Source organism: Coenobita brevimanus, chromosome 55, assembly GCF_032717465.1.
Source record: "Coenobita brevimanus isolate Jiangsu-jjx chromosome 55, ASM3271746v2, whole genome shotgun sequence".
NCBI lineage: Eukaryota > Metazoa > Arthropoda > Malacostraca > Decapoda > Coenobitidae > Coenobita > Coenobita brevimanus.
In genome coordinates this window covers 52,863,467-52,888,811 of record NC_137008.1, presented here as the reverse complement: position 1 = coordinate 52,888,811, position 25,345 = coordinate 52,863,467, and the positions used below count along the sequence as shown (strand labels likewise).

The 25,345-nt window shown below is 39.5% G+C and overlaps 2 protein-coding genes across 5 annotated transcripts in view; one reads left to right on the top strand and one right to left on the bottom strand.

The window, feature by feature from the left end:
• CRMP (Collapsin Response Mediator Protein) overlaps positions 1-8,837 on the top strand; it is a 111,583-nt gene extending 102,746 nt beyond the window's left edge. For 3 of the 4 annotated variants that reach the window (XM_080273722.1, XM_080273721.1, XM_080273724.1), the window contains 3 exons: positions 1,926-2,099; positions 2,836-3,001; positions 8,696-8,837. In XM_080273722.1, the coding sequence (XP_080129848.1) occupies positions 1,926-2,099; positions 2,836-3,001; positions 8,696-8,784 (429 nt within the window). In that variant the 3' untranslated portion in view covers positions 8,785-8,837. The remainder of the gene's footprint in view (positions 1-1,925; positions 2,100-2,835; positions 3,002-8,695) is intronic. The other variant, XM_080273723.1, reaches the window with a different exon arrangement.
• A 10,723-nt stretch (positions 8,838-19,560) lies between these two features.
• Positions 19,561-25,301, bottom strand: LOC145401223 (protein lifeguard 4-like). The gene is made up of 5 exons (XM_080273542.1): positions 25,087-25,301; positions 23,225-23,399; positions 22,455-22,646; positions 22,127-22,259; positions 19,561-21,663 (listed from the first exon to the last, which is right to left on the bottom strand). The coding sequence occupies exons 1-5, from the start codon at positions 25,199-25,201 to the stop codon at positions 21,550-21,552; spliced, it is 729 nt and encodes a 242-aa protein (XP_080129668.1). The 5' UTR covers positions 25,202-25,301; the 3' UTR covers positions 19,561-21,549.
• Between the last annotated feature and the right edge of the window lie 44 nt (positions 25,302-25,345).

The following is a 25,345-nucleotide window of genomic DNA, read 5'->3' as shown; positions in this document are numbered from 1 at the left end:
TTAGTTGGAGAAGAACAAGGAGGTTTCAGGAAGGGAAGAGGTTGTGTAGATCAGATATTCATTCATAAATCTTTTGTGGAAATGTTTCTGGAGACGGGAAAGAAGTTGTATGTGGCCTTCATGGATTTGGAGAAAGCATATGACAAGGTGAATAGACAAGGATTGTGGAAAGTATTAAGAATATATGAAGTAGATGGGAAGTTGTTGAATGCTGTGAAGAATATTTATGAGGGGACTAAGGCTGCTGTGTGTGTGGATAGTGAATTGGGTGAATTTTTCTGTTTGAATCTTGGATTGAAGCATGGATGTGTCTTATCTCCATGGTTGTTCAGTCTGTATATGGATGAGGTTATGAGAGAGATACAAGGTAGGGCAGTGGATGTTGGAGCGGCTTTAATGAGAGAGGGTAGTGCTTAGAAATTCCCTGTACTGTCATTTGCTGAAGATACTGTATTTTTAAGTAAAGACGAAGGGGAACTGCAAGGCGTGGTGAATGAGTTTGGAAGAGTGTGTATGAAACGGAAACTATAGGTGAACGTAGGGAAGAGTAAAGTTATGGTCTTCGAGAGAATTGAAGTAACCCTTTATACAGTGATGTTCAGGGATGGGTAAATGGAAAATGTGAATGCATTTAAGTACTTGGGTAGTGCGATGAGTAAGGATGGAAGTTTGGAGGATGAAGTGCTTGAAAGGTACAACAAGGAAGAAAGGTTGCTGGTTCCTTGAAAGCATTGATTTGAGGTAGGGAAGTGAGCATGGTAGTAAAAAAGTCGCTGCATGACAGTACAGGCAGATCTTGAGATACAATACTCCTATATGTGATACCCAGCATAGTGATGGGGGTAGAAATACGCCCCTACCCTGCTGAACATTGGCTGAACCCCGATATAATGATGTTTTTGTTTTTTTACCGATTTTGGTGACATTTTAGACTTACCTTTGTGTGTTTAGGTGATTTATAAACTTTTTTAGACTTAGATTAATACATTTTAGTCATAGTTGAGGTAAACATTGTCATTTTGGGGTACAGTTTACTAAGTTTGATGTTTTCTGGACTTATTTTTGATGATTTTCAAATTTTATTTTTGGGTTTAGGTGAGCTATAAACTGCTTTTAGGCTTAGTTTAGATTGTTTTAAAGATATTTCGGGTTTATGGTTAGCTAGAAACTTGTTTTTGGACCCATTTGGGTGGGTTTAGGATTTGGTTGAGGAGAAAACCAAGGCTTAAAAACGCATCCCTATACAGTACTTTACATGTTAAAAATACCCCGAGATACAGTTCTCCGCCTAGCAATGGGTTTTTACTTAACCATTTGCATCGTTAAACTGGGGGTATGCCTGTACTGTGATACCAGCTCTAACTTATGGAAGTAAAGCTTGGGCCTTGTTGGAAGGATGAAAGTCAAGAGTGAGAGCAATGAAAATGAGTTATTTGAGAGGAGCATGTGGAGTTACATGGAGAGACAGACTGACAAATAAGGAAGTGAAGGGGTATTGAGGTGTAGATGTGGATGTGTTAGAATGCGTTCGGAGAGATATATTGAGGTGGTTTTGCCACTTGGAGAGGATGGAGAATGAGAGACTAATGAGGAGGTATGTGAGTGAGGTGGAGGGGGCGAGAGAGAGGAGAAGGCCAAGGATGAGATGGAGGCATGGAATGGAGAGGTATATGAAAGAGGGGGGTGTAAGCTGGGGGGGAGGGCAGTGAAATGGTGGGGGACTGGGTGACATGGAGGTGATTTGTTTTGTGGCCACCCCTCAGGGGATTAAGGCATCTGGCAATAGATAGATACTGTAGATAGTGCAGTATGTGGCATCATGGCATGTTACTATCTATCTATCAATTGGCATGTTACACTCACCATAAAAGTCTTACTTACAGCTTGTATAGAATATTTTGTAAATTGCTTTTCTTGCTTACCAGGGAATGGAAGTTCATGGTGTAGCTGACTATGTGATATGCCGAGGGCGGGTCGTGGTGGAGGAGGGCAATGTGCGGGCAGTATCTGGCATGGGAAAGTTTGTCCCCAAACTCCCACACTCCCAGCATGTGTATGGCCGCATCGAGGAGCGAGACCGGGCTAATGCACCACATAAGGTAATATATCATTCTTTCACCCCAGCTTGGCCTAGATTTTCATCATTTTTCAGCTTATTTCAGGTAGCTATGTGGCAGAAGCAGATAATACTATTGCTCTGTGTTTTCTCCATAGCACTTCATTGTGACTACCATAATATACTACAGTATATCAAACTCCTTCAGTTCATAAAATCGATCCTGAAGTGAATATAATTGTCTGGGGATAGCAATGATTTAATATGAAATATAAGCATCATGGGTGGAGGGATTGTGTGGAGAGTTACAGCTTATTAAAGGTATGGTTAGTTGGAGGGAGAGCAGTCTGAAGATGGAGAATAGGGTAACATGGAAGCTGCTTGTTTGTGGCTACCCCTTCTGAGATTAAAGTGTTTGACCATTGATGGATACATAGACATCACTTGAATTGGTAATAGTAACCCCTTCACTGTGATATGATGCATGTGTGTGTGTGTGTGTGTGTGTGTGCATGCGCATGCGAGCGTGCATCCGTTTGTGTGTGTGTGGGGGGGGTATTTCTTCTTTAAGCCTATTCTTGCAATAGCCACATAATTTTATGCAATTTAGGAGATACATTTTTGGACTGGAAGTGATAGGTTTGTCCTTATTAACTGACTCACAACAAAATATCTCCTTTTAGCTGAATGAAATACTGTACATAGTCTGTAAATTGCACAAATAGAATGGAAAATATGTAATCGGATTAAAGGTGTTAACAGTTACACTGAACCAACAGGTGGAGCGTGCAGCGTATGATGGCCCAGTGGCTTCATTGAATGGCCCGGCACCCAGCTCAGCGGTGGAGGATAGCATCATCCCAGCATCATCACAGGAGTTTTATACCCGAGGTCCGACAAGGAGTGGGGGAGTCAACCTCCACGACTCCAGTTTTCATGTGTCTGGTTAGCCTCACTAACTCTCTCCAGCACATCTTTTGATAGTCATGTGCTTCTCTAACACACCACTTACCACAAAGGTCATCACTATGATCATCATCATCTAACCTCTTTTTTCTACCTAAAGATGGGTAAGGCAGGATCCTAAAACCAAGGAAAGAGAAGACACAACAGAGGGAGAGCAAACAATTCTTAACTTAGTTTTAATAGCTGATTATATACTGTGCCATATGGTCTTACAGTTATTCTGTCAGCTTCTTGGAACCAGCATTCACCATGCATATTCTGTCTACAGTACACTCACCCCCCCCTGCTATCACGCCTAATTGGTTACACAGCTGCACTTGTATAGCAGAAATGCGTGATAGCTGAATTGAAGAATCAGTGGGAATAATTCTAATTGGTTATTGGGGTCCGATCTACCTACATTTTTGGCCTATTATACCTCTCTTTGCATATATTTTCTTGCCAAACACTGCTCCAACATGAAAATACATAACATCCACAACATTATGAACAATAAATAGACAACATAAAAGGCCATCACAGTTACCTTTACGAGGATGAATGGAGGCTTGGGTGGTTTGAAGGGTTCCAAGGCTTGCGGGTGGGTTAATGGCCATCAGACGCCTCACCGGCCTGCCCCTCGCTTAGCAGAACATCCTGCCTTCACAGGTCCCACTGCCTTACACTGAACGATGGTCAGGGGTTTCTTGGGGTTGTCAGCCATTGTTCTCGCAAAAAAAGTTTATGGTACACAGCACACCACTTTCACCATTATCCATGTGGGGATGTGTGTAAAGGTGGGAATGAAACTTAACAAATTAATCACTGGTCTGTCCGGGATTCGATCCTGGGCCCTCACGCTTAATACGCACGCACGTTACCACTGAGCCAAAGAGAGGATCCCCACATTGCGTCTAAGCACCGCAGGCTTTTATACTACCCATTACATCACTCTTTTCTTCCCCTAGTGATTAATTTGGTCAGTTTTGAACACGTGTGGTAGCATAGCACACTGGAGGCCGCCATTAGGGGGAGCCTGCGAACCACACAGACAGCTCACCCCCAGGATGTAAGGCTGTACAACAACATCATTGCCCTCAAGGCCCTCACCTCACATCCCACACCACTGCCAACCAATGTAAAGGTGGGAATGAAACTTAACAAATTAATCCCTGGTCTGGCCGAGATTCGATCCTGGGACCTCGCGCTTAATACACGCGCACGTTACCACTGAGCCAAAGAGAGGATCCCCACATTGCCTCTAAGCAACACAGGGTTTTATACACCCCATTACATGTGTTCTTGACTGAATTGGTGGGAAAGTGGGCCAATCACAGAGCAAGGATGGTCGATGACGTAGCACCAATCAAGTATGGCATGCCGCACGGCTCGGGCAATTCAAATTCACTGATGCAGCCAGGTTTTGTGTCGCGATAATGCGTTCAGGTGCATGGTAGGATGAGGATGGCAGCTTTGGGGTGTGCATGATAGCAGTAAACGGCAATAGCAGAATGTGTGATAGCAGGGGGATGGATGTAATTTAATTTTGTAACTAATATCTTTGACCAAAGAAAGTCTGCATTATCTCGTGCCTCTTCCCTCATTGCCAAGTTTTATCTTGTTCTTTATAGTATTTATAATTTGTTTCATCAGTTACAGCTTAGAAGTACTGTAATATGAATTACCAAGAAACTTATACTGCAGCCCAGTTCATTAGTGGTGGATTAAATGAGAAGCATATCTGTCAAGTGCTCCCTTTACTGTCTTGCTTGGGTTATCCTAAGGCATTGGGTCATTTCATTAACTACTGTACTTGCATTACTAATCTCTTTAGCTGGGATGTATGGCAGTTGCTTCAAGTACCAGCAAGTCCATAGTGTTGGAAACTTCAGCTGATATAATAATTTGTCTTGGAAAAAATAGTCTTTGTATCTTTTCAATTCATTATGAATTGCTTGGTCTTGCTTTTTGTGAATGTCTAGATTTATATTCCTTTCTTTCCCTAGTGATCCTGAAATTCCTGTTTCTCCTATCATAATAATGTGTGTAATTTAACTTCTCTTTTAATTTTGTAGATTGTAGCGTACTGTATTGAAATGTTCTCCACGTTAAATCTAGCAGAATACCAGTAGTCACTGTAAAGTAGATATAAATGTCAGGAGACAAGAACCCATGATATATATTCAGACTTTGTGTCAGAAAGCCAATCAAACATAGTATTATTCTGTATAGGAAATTGAAGTTTGCATATAAATAAGATAAATTTGCTCCATTACACTAATCTTATGTAGAAGACAAGAAATTCATTTTCATCTTTTTTTGAGCCAGTATCACTTGTTGATCTCCAGTACCTTGTGTTGTTGTGCCCCCATCCTTCCTCAAGTGAGTACTGCTGCACCTGCACATAGTCAGCATATTGGCATCTTGAGCTCATTTTCATTGTTCTGCCAGCTTTTGTTGTTGTGACCCCAGGCTCAACTGGACCTGAACCCTGTAGACTGCAGGCCAAAGTTTCCCTTCTGCTGCAGTCCATCATCCTGTTCTCAGGATAGGAAGGGAGTTGAGGGATATTTGTATAGCCAGGCAGTGGAGTCTTTCAGTGTATCAGTACCACTATGTCGAGGCATCCCTCTCCATCACCTCTAACCAGTACAACACCAGAATGGCATTATATACTGTCTGTGTTTTACATGCAAAACAAAGAGACGTTAGTTCGGCATAGTTTCTTTGCATAGTAAAGACTGAGCAGTGGATATAAAACTTCTAGCAGTCTTTTATTCCTTTGGCCTGGTTGTTTTGTCTCATTCTGGATGAAAGAGAGTCATTACTGACAGTCACATTAAATACATCAGGCATTTCCATCCTTGTCATCTTGTAATGTGAAATAGTATAGAAAGAGAGGGTTAATATATAATGAAGTGCATTTTGCAAGAGTTAGTTTTGCTTCTGTCTTTACTGATGTGGTGATGATAAAGCATTTTTTTATTTAGCTTAGTATAGGTAGAGTTGCTTAATGTGTAAAATTTTTAGATATATATTGAGAGAGGCTTTTCTGATTGTTGCCTGTTGTTCTTACCCCTTCCAGGTTTAAATATTTTCTTGATTGAGGTCATAATTGAGTTGATGTTTGTATACTCTCCTCGATTTCAGTTTCTTTGCAGGACATGCCCAGGTCTACTACTTACCATAATTAAGTTAGTCTTTACCTGATTGTCTTGTTGAAACTGTATTATACATAGAATTCGGTAGTAACTATGTTGTTACAATTCTGTTACAAGCTAGTAATGACTAGATATACTGTACCTTTGTTGTTCAGGATATTAGTAGTCTGAGGGTGTGCTTATTATAGGCCGGCAGATAGATGATGATATCAAGCCTCGGACAAGCATCAGACTGGTGGGGCTCCGTGTGGCCACTTCACCAACGGGTATATTCAGCATCACCTCCCTCACACACTCATTTCACAGATAGTGGAATGCCTTGTCTCTGATACTTTCACACCAGCACCACAATTGTTCCAATAGAGCTGTATTGTCAAAGAGAGCATTTAGACTGGCTTCTTCACAGCTTGTTGTTGCTGTTGTTGTGACCCTAGACTCATTTGGATGTGAACCCAGAGGACTGCAGGCTTAAGTTGCCCATTTCTTGCAGTCCACCATCCTTGCTTTGCAGGATAGGGAGGGAAATGAGGGACATATATATAACTGGGCAGCAGGGCTGCCTAGTTTTATTGGTGTGACCACATGAACCTGTCCCTCTCCAGCACTTTATCACAGCTTAAAGCATAGAAGTAGATCATGCTTTAGCCGTGGTAGAATTCATTTCCTTTCTTGGCTGATGAGAAATAATGAATGTATATGAACTTTAAAAAGTTAATTAAATTTTATTATTATTTAGTAGTAGTATTACTGCAATTGTTATTAGTATTTTAAAAAATTGTTTGGATTCAAAATTCCATGGAAAATTTTGACAGCACACAAAAACATATAAAATATGCCATGGTTTGAAGAGGAATGTGGATGCTTGGGGCATACCAGATGACAGTCACATGAATGCCATTGTTTATACCCATATATTGTTTTTTCCATACTTACCAACACTTCTCAGGCACATATACTCCCTCTCAACTAAATAAAATCATCTGGTGTTAGCACAATTTAAGTACCAGAATTGATCCATTTGTATGAGAGTGAATGGTGAGAACACTGTTTCTTTGGGCCACATTCTGATCATTCAGTTTCCCACTGTCACCTGAATCATGTCTGGCACTGAGAAGCAGAATACCTAAATGTGACCCACTGAATTTGGGTGTTAATAATACTTTTACCCCAATCTACATAGTCAGACTATTTGCATCAGAATATGTCTGATTTAACTTCAGTGTGATAGTGTAATGAAGCCTCAAGTCTGCCACTGAGTGAAGTGCATGTGGTGTAGTTGGTTTGTTTTCATTTGATGGAGCTGGGCCACTTACGGCTTGAATACTATTTCATGGTTGAGTGAAATTTGATGAGGTCTGGTTAAGAGCTACAGATGGATTTCCTTTGTTACTAGTCAAAATTATCCTACAGTCTGACTCACCTGGCTGTTGTCTGAGCTGAAAGGGGTTAGAGGTCAAGTTAAGTGAATATAAACCAACTGTAGTTAGTTCTTGCCTGAGCCAGCTCTGTGGGACTCTGCTGTCAGGTGCTCCATGTTCATTACTGCGACAATTTTCTTCTGCAGTCTTTCTCTTTTGAGGTGCCTCTCTTCAACTCCTGATGCTATATATTTATTTTCAGATTATTTATTATGTTGAGTCAGTGTTCAGTGAAATCCTATGCAAATTAAAACTGCAAATCTCAGTATCACTTGGGTTCACACAAAGTAGGCTAACACTTTTGTTTTATAAAGAAAATGTTCATAAAAGTGAAATTTAGGTATGAATTTTTTGCCAAAACAGTACAGTATACAATCATCATGATATTGTGAGATCTTTAGAGTTAATAATACCATATACTGTACATTAAAGTACAGTATTATGAAACTGTACACATGATAACAACTGAAATTATTAACAGCTGTTTTACCTATTCAGCTTTAAGCTTCAGATGTTGATTCTACCCATCCATGAACAAGAAAATTTGTTCAGCTTACTGTACAGAAAATCCTTGTTTTATGTTGTCCTTTTTATTTTCCTTATTTGCTATCAAGTCCACAGTATTTTAAGAAAAAATGGCTATCAAAGTCCTATTGCTATCTGTAAAACATGATTGCCAGTTTCCCCCTAGTTTTTCAGTATCAGTTGTATGGAAAAAGTTGTCATATTTTGTAACATACAATAGTTCCCTGTTGAAGCTCCATTACTACCTGTACAGTTGATTTCCCAGATTCAGCCAATTTACGGTACCATTTATAAGAGAAAAGTTGTGCTATTTTGGAACACATTCCCCAGTTTACAATACTGAAAAGGTTGTGGTATGTTGGAACACATTTCCCAATTTACAGAACCAGTTTATGGAGAAAGTTGTGATTTTTTGTTTGTAATTTATCACTGACATATAATGAGGACTTAGAGTACAGTATTTCCACATGACCTATATACTATACCTGTACTGTACATCATTTTATTACCATAATAAATGCTGTGCTGTACATATTTTTATTAATACTATTCTGTACATAGTTTTATTAATATTAATGTTGTGATGACAGGTGCACAGGTGACTGACAAATCCCCCAAACGACCCTCAGTCAAGGTAAACAACCCACCAGGAGGCAAGGCATCTGGAAGCTTCTGGTGAGCAGGTCAACCAACTGGGGTGCACATTATGATATTGACTTCTACAGTTTGATTTTCTTTCTTCTCTTCGTGCTACCTGTAGTCTGTCCCACCATTTATTGCCTGTGGTCTGTCTCCATCTTTTATTTACTTGACCTCCAGACCATTTTGTTCAGCTTAATTAGGAAGGATTGCTGATTGGAGAAGGGTTAATTTAGGCTATGTCTTACCACTTCAGGTAGAAAGTCTCATCAGATACCAAGAATATAATGAAAAATAGGTCACAGGATTGAATGGGTCAAATACTATAGCATTTTCATCACAGCCTCAGTGTTATTTCTTACATGTGGTAACAGTACAGTAGTGAAGTAGTTGCAGCCTCAGTCTCATCTGAATGGGAACCAGGTAGACTGCAGTCTGAAATTCCCCTCCTCTGGTGGTCCACTATCCTCCTTTCAGAAAGGGGATAGGGAGGGAGTTGAGGAATGTTTGCATAACTGGGCAGTGAAGCCAGCTAGATATACAGTATTGGTGCCACCATGAGATGGCATCCCTCTTCAACACTATTTCTATGTGGTAATGGTTGTGTTTGTTGTTGCACCATCCCTGTGTTGGAAGTTCTCATTGTAAGTCAGCTTTTTCTTTTGTTTTCTGTTTTGCTATTGCAGTACTGTACAGTAATTAAGCTCAAGAATTATTATTTTTTTTTTATTACTGGTTGCCCTGGACTCTGCTTTACCACATCTTTGGATATGGGGCAGAGGTCAGGATGTTGATGATGATGATGATAAAGTTTCATTCTTACAGTACTGTACTCATTAAACTGATGTGTCAGTTTCCAGTAACACTTGTGACTGCAATAAAAGGTCATGGAATACTGGAACACATCTCTTCCATAACACGAGGACTGCTTGTAGAGTACTATAATTAAACATGTTTCACAGTATGTTTCGGGCTTACTCTGCTCTGTTCACTTTAACTAGGTGTGAAACTGCCATCTCTCCATCATAAATACTGAGCTCTAGCAAGAGGTTTACCTTGCAATATGATGATTTAAGTGCTATAGAAAGGATGGAGGACTGTGATACAGTACATGTTTTGTCTTTTTTGTCTCTGAGCTACTGGAATAGACTGCAAAAGAACAGAACTATCTGCCCAGTGAAAATGAACTCAGTGTAAACACAGGGTAAAGACACATATTAGTAAGACCAGGAGGAGACTGTGGGGGGGGGGGAACAAACAAATGATAATTACAGTACCAGTACATTAATGGTGCCACTTCAAGCAAAGTCCTTACTGAAGTAGTTAATATTGGGTAATACGTCTCAAGAAGGAGTGTGAACTGTGGAGTAGGAGTCTTCCTTGGCTTCCATGTAATATATTTAAAGAAGACTACTGCAAGAATATATTACATCAGCATTAATAATCTACAGCACAATGGAAAATTTAACATTGATCTGGATTATAAGAATCACAAAATGGATATAGATGCAGGAGGTAAAAAGATGTAGGTGTTGACCAATATATACAACTACTAATTTTTGATGTGGGTATCCATCAAAGTACAGAGTACAGTATACTGTACCAGTACCATACAGTACATTGTTCACTTTGAATGGCTGTAATATATTCAGTGTACCCTTTGAAATTATGCTGGTAGTTACATAAATAATAGTAAAGTTGGCTGGGCCCATTTGTTGTACTGGGTATTTCTTATATATTTGCACAAATTTAGTGAAACTAAGAGCTAAGCACCTTCAACTTTATTTTTTATTTTTTCTGAACTGTAACAATCTGAAAACATGTCTGGTTAAACTGATCAGATCTGCAACAAAACAGATATGTCAGTTCTTAATTATGTGGTGCACAGTACTTAAGCACCAAACACAGTGTTACCTTATAAGTAAAGTTCACCTAAGTATTAAAAAAGCTTCTATAATACGACCAAAGCAGTAACAAAATTTTAAAATTAGTTAATTTGTCTCCTAGAAGTGCCTAACAAATTTACTTTGGTAGTTAACTGAGATAGCCAGGATGGTACAGCTCGACCAATTTGTGGCTTTAGGTTACAGAAATAGGGTAGAAGTTACACAAGGTAATTCCCTTACTGCCCATACTAACTCCATACAAGTAACAATCTGTTTTAATGTGGCAGAGATCATAATGCCTTTCAAAGTACAGTGCAGTATTATTTTTTGTACATACAGTATATTTGTATACAGTCTATGCACCTTAGAGAAATAAAAAAAATTATACTGTATATATAGGTAACATTTTTCCAGATGAAACTAAGGGTGATAGCTCCACTGCACTGGTACTTTAAACTTTTTCTGAGGAGAGAATAATTTGTATTTTGTAACAGACATCAGAAACAAAAGAATCAGCTTGTGATACAGAACAGTATGTTATGGTGGTCTGTGATGTAGAGAGTATATGGTGTACATGGGTCAGGGAAAAGTTATCTTTCACTGCCAGTAAATGTGTTGCTGAGTAAACATGCATGTGCTGAGAGGGAAGCATTGCATCTTGATGCCTTATACACTTTACTGAGTAAAAGAGAGTAGAGTCCATTCCAAACTAGAATTATAGTCTGCTCAGCTGCAACTCACCCTCCCACATATGCCCATAATGATACTCTGGTTCTATCACCTGTAACTGCAGTCCTTTCTAAATTACAGTAAAATTATAATTACTGGTGATGGAGTTTGAGTGAGAGAGTATGAGCATGTATGGAATAGTAAGTCATGACAGAGTGCAACTGTTGTTTGGAAAGGACTTTTATAAAGTAGTATGTCATTTTACACTTGGATGATCTTTTGTGTAATTGTTTTTAAGTCAGAGGTGCATGTTAGTACTAAGGGAATAGCACTTTTCATCTTTTTTCCTGCATGTTTCAGCACCATTCCTTTCATTCATGATGTTGCTACAGTAGTCTTCCTTGTCTTGGTAGTGTGTTACTAGCCAGTGTACTGTAATACCAGTTGCTGTGGTTTGTGTAAGGTTCACTTTGAAATTTGTACTGCAAACTCTTCTTTATAAATGTCTTCTGTGTAAGTTACCAGAGTTTAAATACAGGGCGCTTCATAAATTGTGCCCTCCTGTTTTGTGTGCTGTGGGGACAGCTCTGTCTGGTGTAGTGGGCAACACAGGTATCAGACAGTTGTGCTACTTCATTAAATTACTAATCAACCATACAATCACTAGATGTAAAGAAGACATTGTGATGAATGAGAAGTGTTAGAGAAGTAGAAAATGATCCATGTTAGACACTGGTATTGCTTACAGAGCTGTGTCTGCAACGCTCAGGAATTATGTGTAATATATGGACCACCTTCTACTCGACCCTGTTTTTCTGTGTTATGCTGCTGCTGACTTGTAATGGTCGATATTGTCTAACTTTTTCCATTGCAAGATACTTCCTCAGCTGTTGCAAGCAAATGCAATGATATTGATGCCTAGCTTTTCTACAATTAGGGTGAGGTCATAAAATGAAGTGTTGGTTGGAGCATGGAATTGTGAGCTGGACAATTCAAGGTATTAATTGTTCAGAAATTTTTTGTGTGACCATTTGTAGCACATTTAGGTCAGAATGGGCTCTAGCTTACAGGCAGTGGTTTGAGTCCTCAGGGTAACCAGAGGGTTTTGTCATGTAAAATGCTGCTAGGGGTTTAGGTGGTTGGTTTCCTACACCTAAATGTTCTGGACTATGGTAGCCTAACCTTGGTCTCCATTGCTCTGAAGGAGAAAAATGTGATTTGCAATTACGTTTTGCAGTTATTTTTATTTATTTATTTTTTTTAATACACTACTGTATAGTATGTGTGAATCAAAATTTTCAGTCTTCTGTGATGATTTTAAGAAATATATTTTAACAAATATGAATATACTGGAAGAGAATTAAAATACGTGGAAATATCTTATCTTGGATCTGCTGCTGTGGCATTTACACCCCTGCTTAGGCAATCCCTCAGATTCTTATGGAATTGATATACAGTAGTAGTATGTTGCTATATTTACAATCATGAACATTTCATGAAGAAATCAGAGAAGAAACAAAAAAGTCCATGTATAACAAAAACATTTCTCATTGATCTCATGCATAGTATCTTCAGGTACTGGTGTAAGGTTGAGGTACAGTACAGTACATTGTTTCACATAAATACAATATCTATGTAAGAGATGCATGGATCTTACTTCCATAACATTTTTACTCATGCCAATGACTGTTTAATGACTGGAGGTGGCCCTAGCTTAAGTGCTTGTGAGAGCCAGCAGTCATAGCTTGATACTGCACCCTTATTTGTTCCATTAATTATTTAACTTTTTTTTTTTTTTTTTTTTTAATGTGTCCGACTCTGGGCAAAGGCTTCAGGGCCTATATCTCGGGGGCAGTAGCCTGTTCCCAAGGCTCAGTAGTCCTCCTACACCTCCACATGTCACCACTTCGGCGCTACAGATTCCTCATTAATTTCCTTGCTAACATATGTCATTATAGAGTCTTGACTTTATACTGCACCCTTATTTGTTTCATCACTTAATCATATTTAACATGAGAAGGTCATACAGATTCTTCATTAATTTCTTAATAACATGTCGTTTTAGCAAGTATACAGAGGACCACCCAGAATTGGATCATTCGTTATCACCTGTTTATTATAAAGTTTTGTAATGATACTATGATACTACAATATGAAGAAAACTGTAAGAAAAGAATTCCATGATTTTTATCAAGTAATGGCATCTTTTAGCTACATACCACTTGCCTTCCATGTAAACACAGGGCTATGAATTTGCATTAAGTATTTTTTTTCTTCTAGTTATATTAAACTTTGTTTGTACTTGGCACATACATCACCCCAGATGTTAAGGTTAAAGCAGTCATTTCTGTGATGTAATGATTCATATGCATTGCTTTATTTAAATATGCACATTTGCCTTCATAAATATACTGAAGGGTTGTTCATGGGCTCAGGCATGTGATAAGGATTTTTGGGTTTACAATATCATGGCTGTTCAACACAGTACCTATGGTAAACTAATATGATCACTATACATTAAATGAAATCCTGTGTTGAATGCATTGATAGGTTTCAGAGAAGATAAAGTACCAACCCTATCTGGATTTTTACTGATGGACAATAAATTAAAGCTGTGTGTTATTTTAGTTTTATTTTCACCATCATATTTGCAACTAAGATGGGTGGGGGTGCTTACCATCTACTCACTTGATGTAGTGTTGCTCTTGGGTGACTGCCCTTTCCTCTTTTCCTTCCTTCCTCTTCTGCCTTTCTTTCCTTCTTTCTTTTCTCTTCCTTCTGTCTATGGGTGACTCTACACTGAGTGACAAGCCAAATGGTTTCTTGTGTACCAGGAAACCTTTTACTATGCTGGGTGGTAACCGTATAACCAAGTTATGGCACCTGGTGGTTTAGTGGGTAATCAAGGCATTCCAGCTGGATTGAGCCTGTGTAGGTTTATATCCAAGGGACAGTTGGGGTTTATTGCTCCTGTAATGCCACTCGAGGATGAGTGAGGCTAGTCGCTCTCATCTTAAATGTCAGGACCAACTTGCCTAGCCCCGGGCTTCTACGCTCCTTATGGGGCAACACAGGATTAGATGATGTATTTTAGATTTATTATTTTCATGCAGGGTGAGTCACTAACTCTTTGCAAACATATTTTGTCGCCTGCACAACACATAAAGAATACATTGTATTGGCTATATGGTGATCATCTTGCCTAGTCAATGGTTTCCTGGTTTACTAGAAAACATTTGGCTCATCACTTGTTGGAGAGCAACCTGAGGGTTTTCCACATTAAGTAAGTAAATGATCATGGTTCAATATCAGGTGGTGGCAAGACTGAGGTGTTGCCATCATGGAAGGACTATTTCATCATCATCATCATCATCCAATCCACTGTTGCCCCATATGGAGCACAACAGCCTGGGGCTAGGCAAGTTGGTCCTGACATTTAAGATGAGAGTGACAGCCTCACTCATCCCTGAGCGGCATTACATGAGCAATAAACCCCAACCATCCCATGGATATAAACCTACACAGGCTCAATCCAGCTGGAGCATCTTAAGTATCCACAAAACCACCAGGTGCCATAATTTGGTTATATGGTTACCACCCAGAGTAGTAACTGGTTTCCTGTACATAAGGAAACCATTTTGCTTGTCACTAAGTGTAGAGTCACCCATAGACAGAAGGAAGAGGAAAGAAAGACAGAAGAGGAAGGAAGGAGGGAGAGAGATTATTTTATTGTCTATTATTTTCATCATATACAGGAAGTATGTCGAGGAGTGCGGTACAAGATATTTCGCTGCCGCTGCAGCTTACTTGGATCTGATGGAAGTGATGTCTGATGATTCGGATTAGTTGTCCGGTGAAAGCGAGGGTGAAAATAAAAGCGCTATTATAAAAGAAAGACAAAGAACAGCTTTGAGTTTATCATCATTATTATCATCACTATCATCCGGACCTCCTTTCCCACCCAAGGGCAGGGTGAGGAGTAGCTATGTCCAGACAGCCCAAATTTGCCCAATCCAATGGGCCACACTTCCATTCACTCATCATTCAAGCCCCTGGAATCCTGGTTCTATCGAATACACCAAAAACATTCACCACATTCTGTAGCTTCACATAATTGTATGCGATGGTGTCAATCTGGACACTGCCACGTTAAAAAAAGAGGTGCCAAAATCCTTGCTTATGCACTTCTCCTCACAACATTCATCCACCCAGCTCGATCTCTTGTCAGTTCCCTAGCCTCACCGACTTCCAAACCTCTCTTCCTCACACACTCATCCACCATATCCCTCCACCTTCTCCTTGGCCTACCTCGCCTCCTCCCTCCTTCATTTTCGCTCAGATATACCTTTTTCACCACTCTATTGTTATCCATTCTCTCCACATCACCAAACAGTCTCAGTACACTCTCTTCGATTCTGGTGTTCACCGACTTCCTCACTCCACATCTTTCACGAATCAAATTACAGTATTTCGTAACCTATCCACCCTCTGTACTCCACATTCGTTCACCGACTTCCTCATTCCACACCTTTCACAAATCAAATAACAGTATTTCGTATCCTATCCACCCTCTGTACTCCACATTCATTCCTCAGCAGTCCCATCTCCACTGCTCTTACTCTTGACTTTTTATTTTCATGCCACACCATAGTCTCACATCCATATGTTAAAGCTGGCACTAACACTCCCTCATGTAAGCCTCGTTCAGCTGCAACACTCAAGCCTCTGTTTCTTATCAAGGCCTTCATTGAACTTGCTACTTTTCTTCCGTGTGTGTCACTCTACTTTCAACTTCTTTTGCACATTTTCCTCTCTTTTCTGTCACTGTACCCAGGTATTTGAACTCTCTCACTCATTCCAGTCTCTCTCCATTCACTGTAACATCACACTGGGAGTCACCTTCTCTCTCAGTTACCATAACTTTACTCCTTTCTAAATTTACTCTCAAGGCACGATGCTCACAGACATCAGCAAAACTCTGCACTAGCCTACCAAGTTCTTGTCCAGTACTTGCAAGCAGTACTGCATCATCAGCATACAACAAATTTGAGATATTCTATCCATCACCATTCATTACCAATGCCATCCCTCTCTCCATTACTTGTTTTTTTTCTCGAGTTTATCATTATACAAAATGGCATATTTCTGGCAGTGGAGGAGCTCCGCCACCACCCGTTTTGACAGCTCACCACACAGGTTAATTATTTTTTCTTTTTTACATTATGTTAAACATCATTTTACTCAGGAAATTATGGTCTATTTTTTGGTGCAGAATATTTTATCAAAACAATTCTCTTTATGTATCTCACAGCCCCTGTGTGTGGGACATCATTCATTCATTCATCATCTAATCCAGTGTTGCCCCATAAGGAGCAAAGAAACCTGTGACTATGCAAGTCAGTCCTAACATTAAGATGAGAGTGACCAGCCTCACTCATTCCTGAGTGGCATTATGTGAGCAATAAGCCCCAACCATCCCTTGGATATAAACCTGCACTGGCTCACTTCAACTGGAGTGCCTTAATTACCCACAAAACCACCAGGCACCATAATCTGGTTGTATGGTTACCACCCAGCATAGTAAATGGTTTCCTGGTGTACAGGAAACCATTTGATCTGTTACTCACCAGCCAAAAAAAAAAAATAAATAAAAATAACAAAATAACAAAAATGAAGTGGAAGGGATAAATATGCTACAACAGGACCAAGATAAAAGGTCTATAGCATAGCCTTGCCCTGGTCGGATTTCACTCCAAATGGGATGTTGCAGCTAAATCAGTAAATGAACAATATACAAAGATCAAAGATGCAGTAAAACAGACCACCCCACACAATACATTTATTTTCCCATTAAATGCATACTGTATTTAACTCTCCAGATAGGGCATCATTATGTCACAAACAAGGATGGAAGCTGGAACAAATATCCAACTTAGCCATCTAGTATCTGCAACTCTTACTAAATGCAGACTTGGGATAATGGGATATGACTCACTTTGTATGTGTGTGTGTGTATGTATATATATATATATATATATATATATATATATATATATATACACACACACACACACACACACAGAATGTTAAATAATCATTTCAATAAAGACTCATCTGAATAACAACATACATATGATAGTTTACTGTATTTGTATTACTACAATCACATAAGGTACACTTGAGGAAGAGTCCACATTATGCACTCACCCACCACTTTGAACCACTGACTGAGACAAACACTAGTGAAGCAGCAGTCAGACACTCACCCATCTGGTAACAACGGGTAAGAAAGGAAGGGATGGGAGGAGGAGAGGTAGGAACTATCAGCTGCCCTTACTCTCCTCCTCATAATCCCTCCTCTCACACACAGTTTACCAGACTGGTAAGTATCTGGCCCCTACTTTGCTAGTAGATGTCTCATATTTAGATTTTCACACTTGTCGTCCAGTGCATAATGCAGTTCTTTCGTGTACATATACCCTAAAAAGTTCATCTAATACAGAAGACTAATTTCATAATAACATACAGAATGAATTTCGCTAATGATAATGCACAACCAAAAGAGTTTAAAATGGTTATTAACAATATCTGATTTATGGATCATTTTAGTATTTAACAAACTACAGACCACATCTGACTAACTGAATGACCAATGTGAAACTACAGCTCCTGGCTTGACTGCTGAAAAAATTACAAGTCACCACCATGTAAAATATGGTTATTCAAGCTCTTCTGGGTTCCATCACAAAGAGATGGGCTTTCATTAACTTATTCTCATTAAAAGTGAAAGATATAACAGAAGGATGACCAACACAACAAAAACCACATTCTTAACTATGCCGGAATTTCATGAGCACAATCATATATTTACAGTAAAAGAATGCTTCAACAATCTAGGGACTCTTTAAAAGTATAAACAGATCAAGAACACATACATCATTTAAAGCCCCGTCCACACGAGCGGGCAATGCCCGCGGGCACAAGCGAGCAGTTTGCCTGTTGACGGGCTCACCGCTTGTGCCCGTGGGCAAATGCGTAAATTGCCACGGATTGCCACGGGCAATTTACGCATTTGCCTGCGGGCACAAGCGGTGAGCCCGTCAACAGGCAAACTGCTCGCTTGTGCCCGCGGGCATTGCCCGCTCGTGTGGACGGGGCTTTATCCTGTGTTGCCCCAAGAGGAGCACAGGAGCCAGGGGCTAAGCAAGTTGGTCCTGACATTTATGATGACAGTGACCTGCCTCACTCATCCCTGGGTGGCATTATGTAAGCACTAAACCCCAACCACCCCTTGGATATAAACCTACACAGGCTCAATCCAGTTGAAGTGTATTAACCCATACCATGCTGAGAAAAAAATAAAAAATAAAAACTACTAAGGCTTTTCGTCTCATTAACTCTCCTCCTCTTACTGACTCCCTTCAACCTCTGTCTCTTCGCCGCACTGTTGCATCTTTATCTCTTTTCTATCGCTACTTTAATGGTCACTGCTCCTCTGAACTGTCTGCTTGCATTCCTCCACCTCTACGACGGGCGCGTAGCACCCGTCTGGCAGCAAACTCTCATCCCTTTTCTGTCCAACTCTAATGCAAGAGTTAACCGTTACTCCCAGTCTTTCATTTATGCAACAGGTCAGCTCTGGAACTGTCTCCCTCTGTCTGTATTTCCTCCTGCCTATGATCTCCAGTCTTTCAAACGTAGTGTGTCCAGGCATCTCAAAATGATCGGATCTTGAATTTGGCTCTCTATTGTATTTTGTTTTTCTCTTGGAGGGAACTGTTACTGCGGGCTCATGGCCTTTGGTTCCTTCTTCCTCGCATAAAAAAAAAAAAAAAAAAAAAAAAAAATGCCGTTCGATTCTGGATTTTTTCCCTGGCTAAATGGGTTTAATACATCAATATATGATCCCTGGCACTAATAAAAGTAATCACTAAAGCCAGATAGTTGGCTGAATCGAGTCACGTAGGTGCCACTCTACCTCTGAAATCTTCGAGGTTACTGAGAGAGCAGAGTAGCTGTGAGCTTGTGAACCGATTTTGGATTTTTTTTTTTTTCTGGCTTAATGGGCTTATTACATTAATATAAGATCCCTGGCACTAATAAAAGTAATCGCCAAAGCCAAAAGGTTGGTTGAATTGAGTCAAGTTGGTGCCACTCTACGTCTGAAGTCTTCGAGGTTACTGAAAGCAGAGCATCTGTAAGCTTGTGAACCGATTTTGGATTTTTTTTTGGGGGGTGGGGGGGAGGGGGGGGAGTAAACACATCAATATAAGATCCCTGGCACTAATAAAAGTAATCACCAAAGCCAGAAAGTAGGTTGAATTGTCAGGTTGATGCCACTTGACCTCAGAAGTCTTCAAGGTTGCAGACACAGCTGAGCAGCTGTGAGCTTGTGAAGACTCACTCGCCTCCTTCGTTCCAAAATCAGTGTTTTAAGAGTAGTGGAGAAATATCTGAAGTTAGCGAGATACGATATTACCTTCCATTTTACTTTGGTTGCTTGCAATGACTTCTCAATGCTGCAGGACATAGATCTACATCACTGGTGTTTTTGAAGGGGACATAGATCTATGTCACTAGCATGGTACGGGTTAATTACCCACTAAACCACCAGGCACCATAATTTCATTATATGGTTACCACCCAGCGTAGTAAATGGTGTCCTGGTGTACAGGAAACCAACTGGCTTGTCACTCAGTGTAGAGTCACCCATAGATAGAAAGAAGAAAAAAAGAAGGAAAGAAAGAGAGAAGAGGAAGGAAGGAAGAGAGGAAAGGGCAGTCACCCAAGAGCAGCACTACATTGAGTGGAAACACAATGATACTGCATTAAAAAAAAGTTTCTCTATCTCCACCAATCATTCTCCAACATTTGCCAGTATACTATGATCACAACAACTATGGATATACTGTATATATATATATATTCTGGACTATAAAATATGCAGCTTTATGCTAAAAAGGTTCCTAAAGTATGCCAGTAGGGAGGACTGTAAGCAGCATATGTCAACAAGGTTTTCTGCTGTCATCAGAAAACAGGGATTATTATGCAATTGAATACCGGTAATTTTAGTACATGAACAGAGAATATTTGCATCCATTTCAACCCCTTCATTGTGATGACACATCTAGATGATTGTATGGGCAGTCCATGATATGTGTTGTATTCCAAATATCACAACTTTTTCCACAGAGCTGGCAATATAAATTGTGGGAAAACTGTCAATTTAACCTCAGTGACAGCAGCTTCTGCTATTTACTTCACACTTAATAGCAAAAACAAAACATCAAATAGTGCATCTTACACAGTTTCTGTAAAGAGATGCTTGGCACTCCTTTAATCTAGTCTTCTATATGCTGGTAAATATAATGAGGGTGCAAGTATGATCAATGTACCAATATCTGTATCAGATACTGCAAGACTGGACCTTCTCTTCGGAAGAAGGATAGCCAGGATTAACCCTTCCTCATGCTGGTAAAGCATGAATGGGGAAATACTGTTTGTGACATGGCCACAACATTTTAGATGACTATGAACATATCACAATTCACTTCAGCTTTACTTAACAATGCTGCCTAATTACTGAACTACTCAAGTCCCAGTTGTTAAAAGATTTTTATTAGACTAGATGAGATCCCTGGTAGTAGAGGAGCTTAAAGTAATCCTTATCAAACATTTACTTTGATTTTTCTTTTTATACTCTTTTTCCTGTGAGGTTTTTTATTCATCCTAATAAAGACCAGAGTCAGGGTATGGATGTGAAATGCACCCTTACAAAACCCTTCCTGACGTCTACCTTTGGAACCCATGTCTTATCTGCAGTTCTAATGGCCATATTCTATGTTGAATAGGAGGCTTTTTAGCACCTCTTCCTTAGTGATATGATATGCATAGTACACCTTAACATCTGTATGTTACTCATATTGTTTTAATATTCACACAGTTTGCATCAGTACCATACAACAGGCCTGTTAAGGTGTTACATCTTGCATGTTATATATACTGTATATATCTGATTCATATTAACACAGTTTGTATCAGTAACACATGAGAGATGTGATGTCTTCTGTTACATATATTTGCTTAATATCAATAAAGACTGCATTAGTAACATACAAGAGTATCAATAAGAAGAAATGTGCAAAATTTATCCCTGAGTAAGAGGTGCTGCAAGCTCTCCGTAGCCAACTAGAATTAGAGCTATAACTCCTACCACTCCCACAGGATCACAGCCATGAACTGCAGGATCATCACTTCCTCTCCCCAAAGATGCGAAGAAGCTCAAGGAAGAGGTTAAGAATGTCCAAGTAAAGGTTGATGGTAGCAAGAATGTACTCCTCTGGAGACAGTTTCTGCATCATCATCTGTGGGAGCAAAGACAGAAAAAATGCAATCAGCAATATACTTTAATCAATCTGTGTTTTACCTACATTTCCTGCTCATTTCTATAAAGGAAAACAGAAAAAATCATGCAGAAGGCTAAACCTGTGGGGTATTTATGTATAATCAAAAGTTTTTGGAGGATCGGAATGGTGAGCAAATGAGCAACTGTCGTGTCATTGAAGATTCAGCATTTTGTTCTGTTTTTTATGTTTTCATATTATATACTATTTCTGTATCCTAATGACCCCATTTATCAGTGGAAGAGGGGAAGCAAGAGGCTGAGGATATGGTAGAGGAACAACAATAAAAGATATGAAATGGACGGAGGGCAACCTGACAGCAGGGGAAAAGACAACACAAAGGCAATTTGTTAATGGACACCTCCTCTAGGATTGAGGCATCTAGCTACAGATAAACAAATAGAAATAAGGTAGTATCACAAACCTGGGTGTCATAGACAATAAAGAGGCAGAAGATGAGAGCAGATCCTCCAGCTATTGCCAACTCCAGGCCATTGCTTCCAATGAACAGGTTCATGAGGCCAAGACCAATCAATGTCATCAGCCCAATCATCAATCTGTGGGGGGGGAAATATATATAATCTCTGCTAATAATCATTCCTCCAAGACTATGACTATAAATAACCTACTATACTCTGTTTTTGGTTTACAACAGACCTATCTACTATGTTCAAGAAAAACCAAGGGCACTAAAAATGTTAAAACCTGTTAAAATTTGATATGACACACTTTCATGATTGAAAATTACTAACCCTAGGCCCATATTAGTGAAGTCCCTCTTGGTCTGGAAGGTGTAAGCAGTGAGGGAGATGGTGATGAGAAGTGTCATAAGGAAGGCCTTCACCACCACACTAGCCTCATACATGCTCACCACCACACCCACTGTCACCGCCTCCACCACAGTGAATGCCGTCAGGAGCATGTAGTTGATGGGAACGTGGTGTCTGTGCAGGAAAATGGAAGTACAATGGTATATCATGGAGTGAATTCTACACAAACAATGAAACACTCTCATTAGGCTCATAAAAATCTTGAAAATGGCAACATTATTAATTGCTCACTACTGATACTGCACATTAACCCCTTCACCCCCAAGACGTATGTATTTACATCCGTGCTGCGCGTGCCCATGACGTACACCCTTACATCCTATTACACCAATGTTTTCTCAGTGCTTTTTGCTTGGTGGTACAGAGGTGTGGGAGTGATTTTTGAGTCTGGTATAGGCCACTGAAGCTCTCAGAAGCTCCGTCCACTAACCAATCACGTGCGTCCAGGTGCAAAGAGGTTAAGAACAATATTAAGCCGCTGAAGATAGAAAAATGTAAACAGATATGGAAATTAATCAAATACTAACTGAATGAGCAAAGATTTACATTTCCTTCATTCCACATGTATGAAACTGTATTGTTACTTGGATATATTACAGCATCTGCTTACTTCTATATGCAGAGACTCTCATTTCCTCTATTCCAAATACATAGAACTGTACTGCAACTTGTATATTATAGTATCTGCTAACCTCTTTATGTGGAGACCAATCATGAGTCCAATGGCCATGGGCAAACACATCATTAAAATCCATGGGTTAGCATGAATAGCCTCCTGAAGAACTGGAGTGTAGGCAAATGTTGCTGCCACCACTGTCGTTACCAGCAGCTGGACAGACAGCAGCCCATATACCTTGCGCAGAAATCCTAATGAAGAAAAATATGAAATAAGATAAGCTCACAGCAGGACAATGCATGGTACTTTCAGATGTAAAAAAAAATAAAAAAAAAAAAATAAAAAAAAAACTCTTGAGAAGGATAATATTGGTACAGTATAATGACTTCCATAAAGTATACTTCATTTTGCATATGATATCTGCCCCATTCCTTGATGTACCAGCTATCATTGTCCACTCACAGGTTATACTTTACTTCAACAGAAAGTCCCTGAATACATTTTACAGAGCTTTGGCTGCAAATACAGTCTTTGATAACCTTTCCTCTTATCCAGTTTTTATTTAGTACTATCATCATTCACATCTCCTGTAAGAACTCTGAAAAAGGGATTCATTGCAGGAGTTCAGTGTCATCATAGGAGAGAGATTCAGTGCAGAATAAAGGGAGGAAAAAATGGAGGATCATCATTCACTGTCATTATCATCCAGCCCTCTTTTCCCATCTAAAATCCTTGCAGAAGGCAAACCAGCAAAAGTCTGCCCAACCATACATTCTCATTTGCTCACCATTCAAGCCCCTGAAATCCTAACTTCAAGGCATAAACATTCAAACTTATGTGCTTCACATAACCTACCAGCATGAGAACACACACACTCATTTGCAGGTATTTATTTACTTTATTGCCGTTTCTTTAGTGGGCAATCTTACCATACCCAGTGGATTAGTGCTATCACATAGTGCATACCTGTATGTGTTTTTTTGTGTGCAAATGAATATTTCTATTTTTAATTAATATTTTTAATTTCAGTTCTCACACGACTGACGTCACTCGGCCGGCCAATCACAAGGCGATATTTAATTTTGAAGTCACACTTCGACTACAGGGCCACCACCAATATGCCGTGTGCAGGCTGCTTATTTAATTACTATGAAACTGGGAAAAACTTCTTTGAAAATAACAAGGCCAGCCTTAAATTTTTTGCAGACCACAGCATTCTACCCAGCAAAGTTCAGTGTCCTAATTGTGGCAGACTGTGTTCTTTCCAGCAAGAAACTAATTAATGGCACTGTCACAGTTACGTTGTTGAACCAAAAAACAAACGGAAGCGACACTGTGCATACTCTGTCTCTCATTAGGTTAGGTTAGGCTACTTTTGTTAGGTTAGGTTTTGATTTGATTTGGTTTGGTTTGGTTAGGTTAGATTGGGTGGCAATCAAGAGCTCCTGCATGGTTTGGAGGTAATTAAGATTGTCAGTCATATTTTGGTTATTATTCATTTGTACAACAAATGAGGCCTCAAAACACTCAAATGAACTAAAAAACTATGAAATGGAAAAAAAAACACACACCAAAAATAGGAAACAGCAATAAAGTAAACATTTACCCATTTGCATAACATCATGTCATGCATCATCACACAGTATGGTAATGTACATCATCACAAAGCAATTTTTTGTTTTATTGCAGTTTTGGACAGTTACACCCCTAACTTTGGCTAGTGAGTGTCATTTAGTTCAGTTACCTTTGATTAGTTTGGTTTGATCAATTAGGTTAGGTTAGAAAAAAAAAAAAAAAAAAAAAAAAAGTCAGAATAACAATGGCTATCCAAACATGCATTTTTACTCCACTTTCAATTACGAATCCTGAAAACAGTGTTTCAACTCACTGACCTTGTCAAACAATAACCTTTATCAACCTAATTAGCCTAATACTTACCCATTCGTACATAAATATGACTTGTTGCAACATTTGACCCATACATAAAGTCATTCACAATTCCTCCTTTTTCAGCCTGGCCCCCGTCTTGGGGGATCAGAAGTGTTGTCGCCATGGCACCCTCTGTTGCTTCACCCTCTATACTTAACACTGAGCAAAGGCACCCCCTGATTCAGGAATGCAATACAGAAGTAAATGTCAACCACTATCCAACCTTCCTCGCCTCTCTCTCTCTCTCTCTCTCTCAAATGTTCGTATG